This window comes from Triturus cristatus, chromosome 7 (assembly GCF_964204655.1).
Source record: "Triturus cristatus chromosome 7, aTriCri1.1, whole genome shotgun sequence".
NCBI classification, from domain to species: Eukaryota; Metazoa; Chordata; class Amphibia; order Caudata; family Salamandridae; genus Triturus; species Triturus cristatus.
Window position 1 is genome coordinate 1,128,672,843 of NC_140590.1, and position 15,738 is coordinate 1,128,688,580.

Here is a 15,738-nt window from a genome sequence, read left to right on the forward strand (position 1 = left end):
TTAACATGCTTCAGAAGAGGTTGCTTGTAGAGCAAATGTGTGCGACGCACAGTGGGAGAAGTGTGGGCCTGTCAGCAGAAGTAGAAGGGCTGCACAGAGGGACAGTTATTTGCTAAGATTCAGTACTCGGTTGACTGAGATGGGAAGCTACAATATTCTACTACTTGGGTATACACAGTATCACACTGAGACCAGATGAACGAGGGTGACCTCAGGAGAGCTCTCTGTGGTATTAAATCGCAGATAGCGTGTTGGACTACATTTGCCATATGCCAATAGGGCGATGATTATACTATCCCAGCTATGGTATTAGTTTGTAAATCTTCCTAAAATTCTGCATTGATCTTTTTTTATAGAATTAGACGCAATGATCACCAGTTTGAGGCCCCACCGAGTATCCCTGGCAACATAACTGCTCCAGTGGGAGCGAGACGACTTGGACTACCCAATCTGCAAAAATATGAAGTAGCAGCCCGACTCTGCTAAGCATGTGGTTGGCTGGCCACTGACCTCCAAAAAGTTAACCTCACTGACGGCACACTCCTCTAAGGCATCTGAAGGAACGCCGTTTAACTCACTACCGCACAGCTTTGACAGGTCTAAAGCAGCCTATTTGCTTCTCAAACATATACTCCCCTACGCACCTTTGACACCGCTCCTGCGGCTCCCGACTCGCATAGGGTGGTGTAGTCCCACGCGGCTGCGCACTTGGCACGAACAGCGCTTCGACACAAACACAGCAGCATCAGTTCCCGAAAGAGGGGAGCTAGACTCTGAAACCGGTGACAGGGAACATAATACACGAGAGGGCAGTTTCGCACGTACCTGCAGATAACAAGCATTGGCCGCACGCGCGCCTCGCGCTTAAAGTAAAAAAAAAAAAAAAAAAAAGACAAGCCCGGCGGTGCGTGGCACACGCGCGCTTGGGGGCGGGGGAGCGGACCCTTTGAAGTGCTCCCAAAAGGCGGATTGCATGGCGGCACGATGCCCGTCATTGTGTGTGTGCTAGCCATGCAATCCGCTTTTTGGGAGCACTTTTCAAACCCGCTCTCTATAGTCTTGCTTGCGATCGCTTACGCGGTAGCAAGGTCGAGACCTAAAAAGGACAGACATGCGTTTTTCAAGTTTTACATGTACTGTTAGCGGAAACCTCCTCAATTCGTTTTTTACTGCTGTAAAGCCTACCTCTTCCATAGGATAACAATGGGTTGCCTTATTACATTTATTAAGTGCTAACATGTTTGGTGTCTGAGAAATTGTAATTTAAAATCCTCTTTAATGTAAAGTTGTATTTTAAGTTACAGTTGTGAAATTGCCACTTTTAGAGAGTTGTCATTGTCCTGCTCTATTTGGTGCCTGCAGATTGCTCCTGGGTCCCATGACTGGGTGTAGTTACAGCTGAACTTTGTTTATTCCTCCCAGACAGCCACACAAAAAGAGATTAGATGTGCCTGTCTGGGCCAAAACTAACAGAATGGGAGGGCTAAGCTGGGCACAGCCCCACTTAAAAATCAACAGGCTGTACCCTACCTTCACACAATGGACTTGTCACCTCTGCATTGTTCCTGCAGACAGCCAGGAGCTAGGGCATGGAAATCAGGAAACTTCATGAGCTTCAAAGGGCATTCTCGATAAACTTCTCCTACTTCAAAGGTGGCACCAGGTATAAAAATAGGATCCTCCGACCCACTCTTAAGTTCACTTTTTGCACTTTACTTTCTGCAGAAGGACTCTCGGGGCCCTGTCTGCTGCTGTGGCCTGCTGTGTACTGCACAAGATTGCTTTGCTGCACGTGAAAGGACTAGTTGGCTGCCTGACGCCTGCCTTGAACCCTCAGAGGCCTGCCCTGATGCTTGAACCGTTTCATTGCTTAAACCCAGGACTACCAGAGTGACTCTGAGAGCTAGTTATATGGCCTCCTGATCAGAGTTGAGGGATAGAAAAGACTCCAACCATCTTGAACCTGCACATGTACCCTACCCAAGTGAGTCTTAACTGCTCCATAGGTGCTCCTCCTGTCCTGGACCCCTGATTGTGATGTTAATGGTGCCCATAAAGCTAAGATCCAACACTTGGGACTTAAAAACTTTTGCCTGAAAACTGCTATGAGAACCGAGAGGAGACCGGGATCAACCTGCTCGTATATCTTCCCAAGATGCATTGCTGGCTCTTCTCCACAGCAGCAAATCCTTTTCAGTGGGCCTCCACTGAAGGTGTTTTTGGTCTCATGGAACTCTCATCTGCTACAGTTCTCCAGCCTTCCTGCACTGGAGATTTATTACTTTCAAACAAGAAACTCTATCTGGATGAAGAAATGTTCACCTCGACTTGAACCAGCAGCTCCCCAATGATGAAGCCTCCTCCCCGCTGAACTTCTACCTTCTCAGAGACTTTTTGTCAAAATTTCTTCTAAGTCAGAAGGTAAACGCTGCCTGGGCCCAATTCACTTTCTGTATTTGACCCGCGCTTTTTGTATTTTTCCACTTTGACCTGGTCTCGCATAACTGGATGTTCGCAGATGGTGCTTTGATATTTTAGGCGAAACTAGTTTTTACCTTAAACTATAAAAATTTAAACCTCTGGTTCTACTGATTGAACTTTTGTCATTTTGGTGTTAAATGATGTATTAAAATTTGCTCTATGTTTCTAAATTACTGTGGGATTTTTCTTGTGCCCTGTTTTCAATTTATTTCTGTTTGTGTGCTGCATAAATACTTTACACATTGTCTCGAAGTTAAGCCTGACTGCTTTTATGCCAAGCTACCAGAGAGTTAAGCACAGGTTAATTTTGGGACGTTTGTGGTTCACCCTGAATGTTGCTTGAGCAGGGTTAACACCCCACTCAACCAACAACCCAAATCCTCACAGTTCCCAGAACATGTAGCCGAATGCTGGCCAGTTAGTTCCTCCTGACTGTTTACAAGCCAGAAGTCCCATGATGAAACTCTGCTGGCCCCATGTACTCTCTGACTTACATTCTCTTCTGTAGGTGAGACAAAGGTCTTCCTCCATAATCACTGAGGTTGGTCCCCCCGAGTACAGAGCTGTTGAAACAGATACTTTCAAGTGCCAAGTAGGGAAATACCCTCATTTTGTGAGACCAGTACAACTAACCAAATAGGATTGTCTTTCTGAAGCCACTAAACACACTTTTTGAACTCTTATGTCATTGTACCCTTCTTTTGCATGTTACCAGGCATACACAACTCAAGCATTTGGACCAGGATAATAGATGTCTGCCAACTGAATACAACCCATGATTGCCGCTAAGAGGAAAAGTGTTATACATGCACTAATTCTCTTTCGCACCCTCAACAACACAGCCCTTGATATTTGTCACACAAAATATATGTTTCTCAAAGGGCAACCCCTGCGCCTGAGTCTTTCTTAGGGGAAGGTCAAGCTCCAATAACCATTCAGAAACAGACCCTATGCCCTGGTGTGATACTTTTATCAGGCCTAGTGACAGAGGACATACAAATCAAACTGTTTACTAAAATTATATGAAAATATAGGAAGGGCCTCACGTAAGCATCCACCATGAGCCAGTTGGCTGTTACTCATCAACTTGCTCTCTTTATCATCATTGACAACTTTCCTATTATAATTGGAGGAACCAACACCAAGACTAAAGCTAATAGTGTTTCTTGTATGTACTTTTCTTCTCTAAAGCAAAAAACACACATCAACTTCAGGAATAAATAGCTTAGCTGTCTTCCTACAAAAAAACATATACTAAAAATGAGTCAGATATGGCATATAGCATAGATCTTTATTCTATGCCCATACTCATGTTGATTGAAAACAAATACATGTTTAGACCATTCTATTGTGAACGGCCAACAAGTAAGTATCTTTGCCACATAAAGACTTACTGGGAAATTCATCAGGGCATGAGGACCAGTATTCACCCAGTTATACACTGGAGCTTATGACCCCCCCCCCAGGTGAACGCCTACCAGCAGGCCATAGGGAGAAGGTGTCTGGGCTCAAGTTGTGGTTGCCATTGGTGCTGGCGAACCGCCTTTGTAACCCCCACCAAAGAAAGGAAAAGGAGCAGTCATAGCTCTACCAAAGTGGGGGTAGTATACTAGCATGATGCAGGCATATCACACTTGCAGTCGTGGAATGTCCCCTGCAGCTCCTTCACCATCTGCTGAAACTCATCATTCTTGAGTTCAATCCTGCCAGTAGTTCCTATTGGCTCCTGGGAGGCTGCTTTCCTTCTGGCATCTTTCACGCTGTCTTAAGTCAGCTGGGCCTTGCTTCTTGATCTCTCTGGTTGATGATTCCTACAATTCACACAGGGCAGTATAGATTTTCATTTTTCCGTTTCACAGAAACACAGATTAGGTGTTTGCAGTGGGGACCACCATCTTGCATTACTCCACTGGGGCTACTTGCACTACTGTTCCCAAATATTCAGCCTGTAACAAAAACTCTGGTTGTTATTACATTCTTTGTTAAAATATATAAAAATGCACGATTGTCTTTACATTTTTCACAAGTGTACAGTCTTCTGATTGTAACATCTTTTTCTCCAGGGCAGGTTATGTTCACTTTTTGTGAGAAATCCATTCAGGTCACTGTGCAAATTACTTGTGTGAACCCAACTCGGACAACCTCCTGCATACAAATGACATTCTCCATGCAGTTCTACAAGTTGAACAGCTGGGGAGCATTAATCATCAAGCTTGCTATTATTTTTAGATATGTATGCACTCAAATTACAAGCTCCTTTCCTTGTTGTCAGTTCAATCACAGAACATGGGACAGATGGACAAAATCATTTGCGGCTGCAAAGCGTGTGATGCACAAAATTGCACCGTCTGTATAACTGCAGGGTCTGTGACGGGACAATGTTTTTGCCATGTGCAAAGGCTCGTTTACATGTATGGAAAAGTCTCTCAGACACATAAAATGGATTTTGCAACCCTTTCCAAGTCGCAAATAGGAAGAGGCAATAAAGGGGCGCCCCCTCCTGTTTTGTCAATTAGAAAGGGATTGTGTTACAGTCCATTGGTCTAGTACAGACTCCGTGTTGGAGAGAAGTAGCCCACAGAACACAATTTCCTCTTTGTGAATTGTGTTGTCAAGGGGCCCATTGCCCAATGTCTTCCTAAATGGGAAACATTTATTTTTAAAGCTTCACCTGTCACTTTAATGGACATAGGCTTCTTTTAAGGGAAAATGCAAATGCAGATGTGCGGTCTCTTCCAGGCTTCTATCCCTGCAATTGCAGTTAATCACAGGTTGTCACACTTTGTGACCTGACTAATAATATTCATTAGACTGGTCATTTGTGACCTCCTGCAAATGTACAGTTTGTGACGTGACCTGTTAATACATGGGTCGCATCGCAAATTGTATTCCCATTTCCAAATTGTGCATCACCAATTTACAAGTGGGAAATGTACATCAGGCGTATAGTCCTAACTTTATTTATTAATCTTTATACAATTGGACATAATTAAAATCAGCAATCTGAATGCAACAAGACAAGTTTAATATTGTATAGCCTACGCTGCCAATCAACTGCATCACAATAGTGATCATTACCCTCATCATTTTGAAAATAAAAGGCAATCGTCCTGCTTTGACTGGTAAAATATTCACAAATTCAATGGATGACAATGAAAAGTTCAAGTTGTTAAATGTAAGTAGGTGGTCACTGCAACTTTGAATCTTTTATGATAAGCTGCATACGTGTGGGGATACATTATTTCCTTAAGTGATATAGGGCCAGATGTAGGAAGCGAAATACTGAAACGCAGAAATTTGCAGAATTTCAACATTTGCGACTGCAAAATAGCTCTGTGCAATGTAGAGAGGGAAAAATCCAAGTGCAAAATAAAGAATCGCAAAAAACAAGAGAAGCCATTTAGCGACACCCTAAATTGCGAATTTGACCCACAAGTCCCAAATTGCGCAATCGCAAAACAAAATCGAAAAATGTATGAAAAATTGCTAATAGCGATTTCTGCAGAAATCGCTATTTGCGAGTCGCAAATTATCACCAACTCAAAGCAAGTGGTAACCAGGTGCACTGCATATAAACAGCCCCAGAATGCATCATTTTCCGCACAATGGCAGCCCTGTATGTCATTGCAAGGAGGATGCGGATGCAAGCAGCAGCACAGAGGATGAGGAGGCGACAGGAACGCATATACAGAGTGCGCATCACCCTTTTCCAACTCACAGAAGAAGAAATACATGAGAGGTACAGGCTTCACTCCACTATCATCCTAGACCTGATACGTGACCTGCATCCAATCCAGGGGCGTAACACAGGACCCCGCAGCCGCCGCGGTGCCGGGGGGGCCCCAAGCTCCAGGGGGCCCCCTCAGCACAGCACTCTTGCCGGAGAGCTCTTGATTGAGCTCGGAGGGGGGCCCTTCACGTTCTTTGAAGGGAGGCCCAATCAATTTTCGTTACGCCAGTGATCCAATCCTGGAGCATCAGACATGCAGGGCGCATGCAATTCCACCACATGTGCAGGTTCTGTGTCTCTTGCACCTACTTGCATCAGGTAGTCACCAGGGGGTGATAGCTGTAGCTGGAGGTGTCTCACAAAGTTGCCTGTCACGCTTCTTCAACACCTTCCTGGATGCCATGCTTCAAAAAATGCACCATTACATCCATTTTCCCACCACGCAAATGGATCTGCATAAGACCGAGATGGATATCTATCAGATGGCCCAATTCCCACATGTCATTGGGTGCATTGATGGGACACATATTGCAATCTGCCCCCCCCTCTGCTACTGTATATGTATATCGGAACAGAAAATCATATCATTCAATCAACGTCCAGGTCATTTGTGATGCGTCACACATCATAACTGATATAGTAGTAAAATTCCCAGGAAGCACGCATGACTCCTGCATCTTCAGGCACAGTGGAATCTATACACGTCTGGCTGGGGGTGAATTTGGAGAAGCATACCTGCTAGGTAAATGCATGTGACACACTCTGACGTATACCTTGGATGTATCTGTTGTTGCCTGTGATTGATGTTTAATCCTTTCTCATTTAGGTGACAGCGCATATGCAGTGCCTGCATTCATACTCACCCCATTCCTCAACTCATCTACCCCAAGTGAGAGAAGATACAATGCTGCCCATAAGTCTACGCGGAATGTGGTAGAGCGGACATTTGGAGTCCTAAAGAGCAGGTTCCGGTGCCTCCACAAAGTGGAGGTGCACGGCAGTACTGCCCCGAGATATGCTGCAAAACCATTGCTACCTGTGCCGTGCTACACAACCTGTCCACTAAGAAGGGAACCCCAGTGGAAATCACGGATTCGGACTCAGAGGATGAGGAATGTCCACGGCCACATCAGAGCAGCAAGTGTTGTAGGAGCCGCAGATGGGAGACACAGACGTGCTGAGATCACACGCAACTATTTCTAATTAAGTAATGACACGAAGCCGATACTGATATTTGTATAACGGTGTTTTATTGTCCTTACATCAGGCAATATGCATGCACACCGCCTCACAATACTGGCCTCTGTGTGCCTTGAGTTGCCCAGCGTGGCATGTCCCCACTGCATGCACATTGTCAACCACTGTCACTGGGTCACATGGGTTACCTCACCCATCAGCGAATGTCAGCCACAGCATGGACTTATTTCCTGCACCCACGCACAGTAGTGCTTCGCTCAGTGTGCACACTTCCCTCCTTTGACGACTGTTCTGCCGATGGCCCTTACCTTGCACTACGCCGTCTGGGCTCAGCAACAGGTGGAGTTATACTGCTGCAGCTGGTGACCTCCTCGCTGTCTCCACCATCCCCAGACCCTGTGGCAGCTATGTTTGCTGTCTGGAGCAGTTCAACAGCAGTGGTGACCTGCACCAACCCCCTAGCAACATCCTGGCTGCAGTGGGCCATTTTCACTTGCATGGCAACTGTGCGTTTGCTCAGGACAGTTGGAGCATTGCATAGGCATTTGACTGCCTTTGTGTATCCATCCCTGCGCCTTGCACAACGTTCATTGTCCAATTTGCTGCATAACTGCCGTACTGCCACAGTCATGTCCCTCATGCACTCTGCATTGGCCCTATGACACTCAGCAACAGTGGTGTTCGGTTCATTGATGCCCTTCTTAATGTCCCTCATGATCCTGTTCAGAGACACCTGCTGCCAGTGCATTAATCTCATTGCCTTCATTTGTAGCCGCTGCACCTTCACCATGGTGCCCTCAAGACCTGCAAAGACACTGGATTCCTCACCCTGCTCAGACAGTCTGTGTACCCTTGGTCTGCGTCAGAGACCACTGGTGTGGCTACGCTGCATGGATAACTGTAGGTCAGGAGACTGTGCTGGCTCTTCTGGCATGGTCTGTGGAGCTTCCATGGTCTCCTCCACTCCCCCTCCATCTCCTGTAGTGTTTCCACTGTGTACCTCCTAGGTCTTGGTGGTGGTGTAGGTGTGACATCTGTGGCTGTCTGAGACTCATCCTCCGGAATATGTTGTTGCCCAGGTCCCTCATGTGTCTCCCTCTCTTCTGTCTGTGACGCAGGTTCACCTGTGAATACAAGATGTCCATTTACTGACTTTCCTTGCAGCATTTGTATTACATTAAATTGCATGAGTTGCTATTCACACTAACAGTCCTCCGCTTAGTTATTGACTGATGAGACCCCAGCAATCGTGTTTACATATCTCACTGATATGCTATATGGGTTTTGGGACTACATCTCCCATGATGCATTGCTGGTTGGTAGCAAAATGTGGACTCGAGTGGAATTCTAACTTGCTCATGGGGTATTGGGGAGGGGGAGGGTTCAGAACATGCTGTGCATGCCTCTTACCTTGTCTGGGGTCGTCTCGGGCTGCGGTGTCCATGTCTCCTATGCCACTGATGGTCTCAGGCTGGAGGGTGGACTCCACCAAATCATCCAGGGGTGTTGTTGCAGGCTCTGTGGATGGTCCACCACCTTTCTTTTTTGCTTGCTTCAGCCTGTCTGCTACCCTCTCCTTCGCCCTGGTGTGCAAGTCATACCAGCGCTTCTTTAAGTTGTCGATGGAGCGCTGGGTGACCCCAGTGGCATTGATCGTGGCTTTTATCTCCAGCCAGACCTTTCTCTTCTGTGATTCTGGTACATGCAGGGATTTCGTGCCAAATAACTGGTCATGTGTCTTCACCACTTCCTCAATCAGGACTTCCAACTCCATTTCAATAAACTTGTGCTTCCTATTCCTTTCTGCAGGCTCCTTTCCTATCTCCTGTGTGTCCATCCTGTCAGTTGGTGTCTGCCTGAACACTCCTGTGCAGCTCCTGGGTGTGTGCTCCTGCTCTCTGCCTCTCCCACAGCCTCAGGCACTCAGAAACAGCATGGGTGTGGTCACTTCCTGTATGTGATGTCATCAGAAAGCACCTAAATCGCAGATTCGCTAATTTGCGATTTTTTAAAATTGCGATTTCACAAATACTGATTCGGTATTACAGATTCGGTATGGGGGTTTGCGAGTATTATGGAATCGCAATGTATTTGCATTTTTTATCTACATAGCGGTTTGCGATTTCTTAACAGAGATTCGGTAAAAATCGCTATTAAGAACTCGCAAACATATTTTTACCTACATCTGCCCCATATTTCCTTAAGTGATAATAAAATAATCTCAAGAGAAATTCAATTCTTGTTATACACTGCTAGAGTGCAATTAACGTTAAAATAGCTTTGCATACATTCTTGAATCTCCATCCATCCATATATATATATTTTTTTTAATGGAACACATAAGATTAATGGGGACGGGGTTATTGCAAAATGTAAAATTAGGGTGACTAATGGGACCACTGAGAATCTCTAGTGCAAGAAGGATCAGAGCACAAAAATGGGAAAATATAATTTTGATATTTGAATATTTTCATAGACCGTAGGTGGTGTTTCTATTAGGCAGCTGATTAAAATGGCCTTTATGTAGCTCCAACCCTGCAACTGAATCACCATCAGTGCGATTGCAACAAATACTACCTTTACTTAAGTGGACACCCAAACAAGCCAGTTCAGGGCCGGCTTTAGTGCTGGTGGCGTCCTGTGCAACACTGTTTGTTGGCACCACTCCTCAATGGCCACCTCGTCACCGAATCCCTCACTGTCACTATTTGACACTGCCCCCCAAGTCTCCAAAACCACTGTCTCTTAGATTCATTTAGTTTTATAGCGCCACTCAAACTAGTATAAGGTGTTAGAACACCTTATATCACACATACATTGCACGGAGACAATCATAGGTGTGTAAATCAGTGTATGGGAAATGTTACATAAGACACACGCCTACAAGGTGTAGGAGTCACATGTCACCCATACTGGTAGGCAGTATAGTTTAAGAGTCCTTGGTCTGGAAAAGCACATATTCAGAATTTAAAATGTAACACCATGGTTAGGGGTTTTCTATAATAATAAGAATTGACTTCTACCCAAATGAAGCCTTTTTGCAATATTAGGATATGGAAAGACTGGGCAAAAAAACATGTAGCTGTAATATATTCCTTGCAGTTTGCATGCAGCTCTTTGACCATAGTTAATAGCTCCCTGCTCTATATCAGAATTTAAAATTTTAAACTGAAAGTAACAAAAGGATCTCTCTGACAAATGCGATAACCCATTGACCTATTCATAGTATATGCACTTTGTGATCTGAATGTCACACGTTCTTTGCAGCAGGCATATTAACCCTCCGCACTAGGATGAGTCAAAACTTCCACTACCAGACAAATCTCCGGTCTCTCTCCAGGAAGAACTTTAATCATCAGAGTTATCTTGACATTTTTATTGATGCTTGAACATTGCTGGGACAAGGAACGTGGCATTGGGTGCTTTTAAAACAATAAACATGACGCCCCCACCCCAAGTTAGTGCCTGGTGCGGTGGCACCGATCGCACCGCCCTAGAGCCGGCCCTGAGTCCGCTCTCTCTTATTTCAAAGTGTGTGCCCTAAGTGAGACATTGTGAGCTATAATTTTCTGGTTAGCTTTACCTTCCATGCAGTTTTCTGCTTTATGATAAGCCTCAAGAGTGACTCAATAATCACAGTCATATTTGGTTGTTTTTAAAGGCAAGTGTTTTCATTTTCTCTCTGTTTCAGTAGCTTGAAAAGGCAATTGCCAGCATACCGGTGCAAAGAAAAAACTTTCATGGTGTAAGCCACTAGAAATTGGAAACCCAGACATGGAGTAGGATCACTTCAAATACACAAAGAAGTGTGACTCATAGATCATAGGGCTATAGAGCATGGCACGTCCAGTGTTGGATGGCATAGACGTTTCACACTGGGTAAGAATGAAGAACCTGTCGCCATGAGAGATGTATGGACACAGAGCACAGTGTGAAACAGAGGTCCTCATTTAGTGCGTGGTTGACAGAGCACTCCAGGGGAAACGTAACCGAGTACCCTGTTCATCAAACCTTAGGTTCGCCCACCTCATTTAAAGACAGATAAACTTTACGTTTTACATCATCAGAGCCCCCGTTGACTCTATCAAGGGAAAGCTTTCTCTTACAGCCGTAAGGAGCAGGGGTAATCAGAGGAAGGGTATTATACCGCCTGCCCTATTTAGGGTGGGCAGTGTAATGTATTTTTTCCCTTTGCAGACCCTTCTAGGAAATAATGGGCGTTGAAGGCAAAAAAAATAAACAATGACGCCATCATCTTGGGAGAAAACTCCCAGGGCGTGGGGGCCATTACTTTTATGTTTTTCAGAAAGAAACTCACACTTTGGGAGTTTCTTTCTGAAAAACTAAAACATTGGGAAGGTTTGTTGAACGACCATCCAAACTGATGATTGTCATCCCCCAAACTGTTTGTACATTGAAAGGACTGCAGTTCCTTTAATTTGCAAAGATGACAATTGAGCCAGCAACACCTCTAACTTTGGCAGATGGTAATTGTCTAGGTGACAGACGTAATGTCCTCTGCCACCCTGAAGGACTGAGACTATCTGCCATACGCCAAATCAGGCCCAGAGTCAGAGGGACACAGAGGAATAATCAGCCCACACAATCTTTCAATAGTTAGATGTAAGGCCTGTCCATGATATTTAACACTTGTTTGGTCACTTTGCTGAGTAATTAGCTGTGGTCACTGGTCCCGCATTACTATAGCCAAGTGGCCCTGCAGAAAGCCCTTTCTTTGGGTCATTGTCTTCAAAACTATCTTCTGCTGCCTCCCAATGGTGCCTGTTTCTGTGCATTCTGCCAAAGGGCATACACGCATTGCTTCAGGACAGGAGTCGGGGGTACCTGGTTTGGAAGCAGATTATCTTTACACCCTTCTACATTCGACAAGGTAGGCCATAAGCAGAAAAGGATCTGCATTCACATCGCCATAGCAACTGAATTTGGAAATTCAAAGGTCCCATTTGCAATGTAATAAAACATGTCGCCATTAGTAATTGGCGTAATGAATTACAATTCAAGTACTGCAAACCTTACAAGACGCTAGAGAATGGTGACAGCTGCAGGCCATTACTGACTCTATGCAACTTGCAATGGCCCGCTCAATGCCTTGCAGCCGAGGCCCATGCAGGTAAGAGCAGTGGAGTGGTGGGGCCCGATGGGGGGGATTTTGACAGAAGACGATGAGGGAAAATTAATTATTTATTTAATTTTCCTTCATGGTCGTCTGTTGAATCCCCCTACAACCCGGCTCCCACCGCCCCACAGCTCCTACCTGCACGAGCCGCGGCTAATGCCTTGTAGCTATTTCTTGCGCCCACACAGGCTCACTGACAGAATATTGACGGACCGAATAACGACCTACAAGAATATCGAGTACAGAATATCGATGCACAGAATATCGACATCCTATCTATACAAAGGTAAATACAAAGATATCGAAACCAAAATAGCGTTGTTTAAAATATCGTTTTTTTAAAAAAAATCCTATAAATATTATAAAATTAATTAAATAATAAATATAATTAATAAAAACAGAATTATTTCAAAAAGTTAAAAATGATAAATAATAAATGTAATATAAAAAAGATTAAACATACATATTTAAAAAAAACTATATATATTAACTAATTAATATTAATAATTATTTTATTTAATTATAAAATGTTAGAAACATAATAAAAATTATAAATACACACACATATATATATTATATATATATATATATATATATACACATGAACCTGTAATATAAAAATAATATATATATATAATAAATTAAAAGATTAAATTTTATATTTATTTGAAAAAAATAATTTACACTACAATAACTATAATAGTAGGGAAAATGTTGGATAGTGTAGGGGTTAACATAACTATTCCCACTCCAAAGAGTGCCAGAGTAGGGAAAGTGTTGGATAGCGGAGGGGAATAATTTACTATTCCCACTCCACGGAGTGTAACAGTAGGGAAAGTGTTGGATAGCGGAGGGGTTAAAATTACTATTCCCACTCTAGTAATTGCAACAGTAGGGAAAGTGTTGGATAGAGGGAGGGTAAAAATTACTATTCCCACTCCAGTGAGTGCACCAGTAGGGAAAGTGTTGGATACCCGGTGGGTAAAAATTACTATTCCCACTCCACCAAATGCCACAGTAGGAAAAGTGTTGGATAGCGGGTGGGTAAAAATTACTATTCTCACTCCAGTGAGTGCAACAGTAGGGAAAGTGTTGGATAGCGGAGAAGTGTAAATCAATATTCCCACTCCAACAAGTGTAACAGTAGGGAAAGTGATGGATAATGAAGGTGTAAAATGTACTATTCCTACTCCAGTGAGTTCAACAATAGGGAAAGTGTTGGATAGCGGGTGGGTAAAAATTACTATTCCCACTCCAGCAAATGCAACAGTAGGGAAAGTGTTGGATAGCGAGTTGGTAAAAATGACTATTCCCACTCCAGTGAGTGCAACAGTAGGGAAAGTGTTGGATAACGGAGGAGATAAAATTACTATTCCCACTCCAGCGAGTGCAACAGTAGGGAAAGTGTTGGATAGCGGAGGGGAATAATTTACTATTCCTCCTCCGGCAAAATAATAAACATGAATTAACTAATACTTAAATAATAAAAAATAATTTACCTCTCACCAAATACCCCAATAAATAACACCACCACTATTGTAAAACATTACACAATTAATATAATTGCTCAACAATTGAATAATTAACGAATAACAATACACAATAAAATTAAAAACCATGAGTAATAAATCAATTCATACTATTAAGACTATGAAATAACAATAAATAAATACTATCTGAAAAACTTCAAAATTATATAAATTTTTTATTTCTTGCCACACTACTCCCCTCTAAATACACAACTGACACAATTTACATATTTACCAATTCATTATTAATAACTGATAACCAACTAATAATTAATAAACAACAAATTATTTAACACAATTAACAATATGAAATAATAAATACACAAATATTAATTAATAAACATTAATTAATTACAATTAAATTACTTTCCACCCTACTCCCCTATAAACCCACAACCCACTCTTAAAAAAATAACACAATTAAAATATTTACCAGTTAATTATTAATAATTAATATCCAATTAATAACTAATTAATAGCAAAATATTTAACACAATTAACAACATACAATATTAAATACATAAATATAAATTAACAAAATTATTATTTAATTATTTATATTTAAATTACTTCCCACCCTACTCCCCTATAAACTCACAACCCACTCCTAAAAAAATTACACAATCAGCACATTTACCAATTAATTAATAATAATTAATAACCAATAATAACTAATTAATAACAAAAAAGAATTAACTAAATTAACAATATAAATTATTAAATCCAAAAATATTATTTAATTAACATTATTAATTAATTTTAATTAAATTACTTCCCACCCTATTCCCCTATAAACCCACAACCCGCTACGGAACTAAAAAATGCAAAAATGACTTAACATAACATTAATTACTTCTAAAAATTTCAAACATACATTACAAAAATAAATTATACTTTTAACACATATACTAAAATACAAAACACTAAAATAAATTTCGATATTATTAACAACGATATTTTAAGTAATGATATTACTATCTTCGATATTTGAAAAAACAATATTTCTTACCTGCATGTCGATATTCTGGTCGACGATATTCTTGCAGGTCGATATCGTGTCACATCGATATTTAAACATCGATATTATGGCATATTGATATTTAAACATCAATATTACGACTCTGTACTGCCCACACTATATGATATTATAAATAGAGGAGGCAAGTAATTACTTACAAAGAGTAAGCTGGCAACATTTGTCAGCTTACACTGCACATGAACAGGCAGAAACCATATGGAGGTGAACACAGTGGTAGTTCATACTCCCCCAGATGTTCCTTCACAATGTGACACTTATGGTGGCATTGTGAACTGTGTCCCTTTAAGTGATAAAGGTCACAATGCAGGTGCATTGCAAATGAAAATGATGCACTGGAATACTTCATGGAATATCCCAGCATTACTTTTTGCAAGGAGGTGCAAGTCAATCCTTTCCTCGATAATATGCAAGAGGCAGTTGGTTTGTGATTTTCTGTGAACAGATCCTTCCATTGTAACTTCGACTAGGGTCTCTCTCAATGCAATGGTGGAGCATGGTCTCAACCCAATGGCAAAATCTATGCTAGGACTAGCTACTTTGTCCATGATGTCTAGGGCCTGGAGCACAATTGTTCTTTGATATTCAACTCCTGCAATTCACAAAAAAAGGTTTTGCAACAGCACCA

The 15,738-nt window shown here is 42.3% G+C and overlaps 1 protein-coding gene across 1 annotated transcript; it reads right to left on the minus strand.

Moving 5' to 3' along the window:
* Positions 1-8,681: 8,681 nt before the first annotated feature.
* LOC146811221 (t-SNARE domain-containing protein 1-like) lies at positions 8,682-9,245 on the minus strand. The gene has a single exon (XM_085615048.1). It carries the CDS (start codon positions 9,243-9,245, stop codon positions 8,682-8,684), a length of 564 nt encoding a protein of 187 aa, XP_085471174.1.
* Between the last annotated feature and the right edge of the window lie 6,493 nt (positions 9,246-15,738).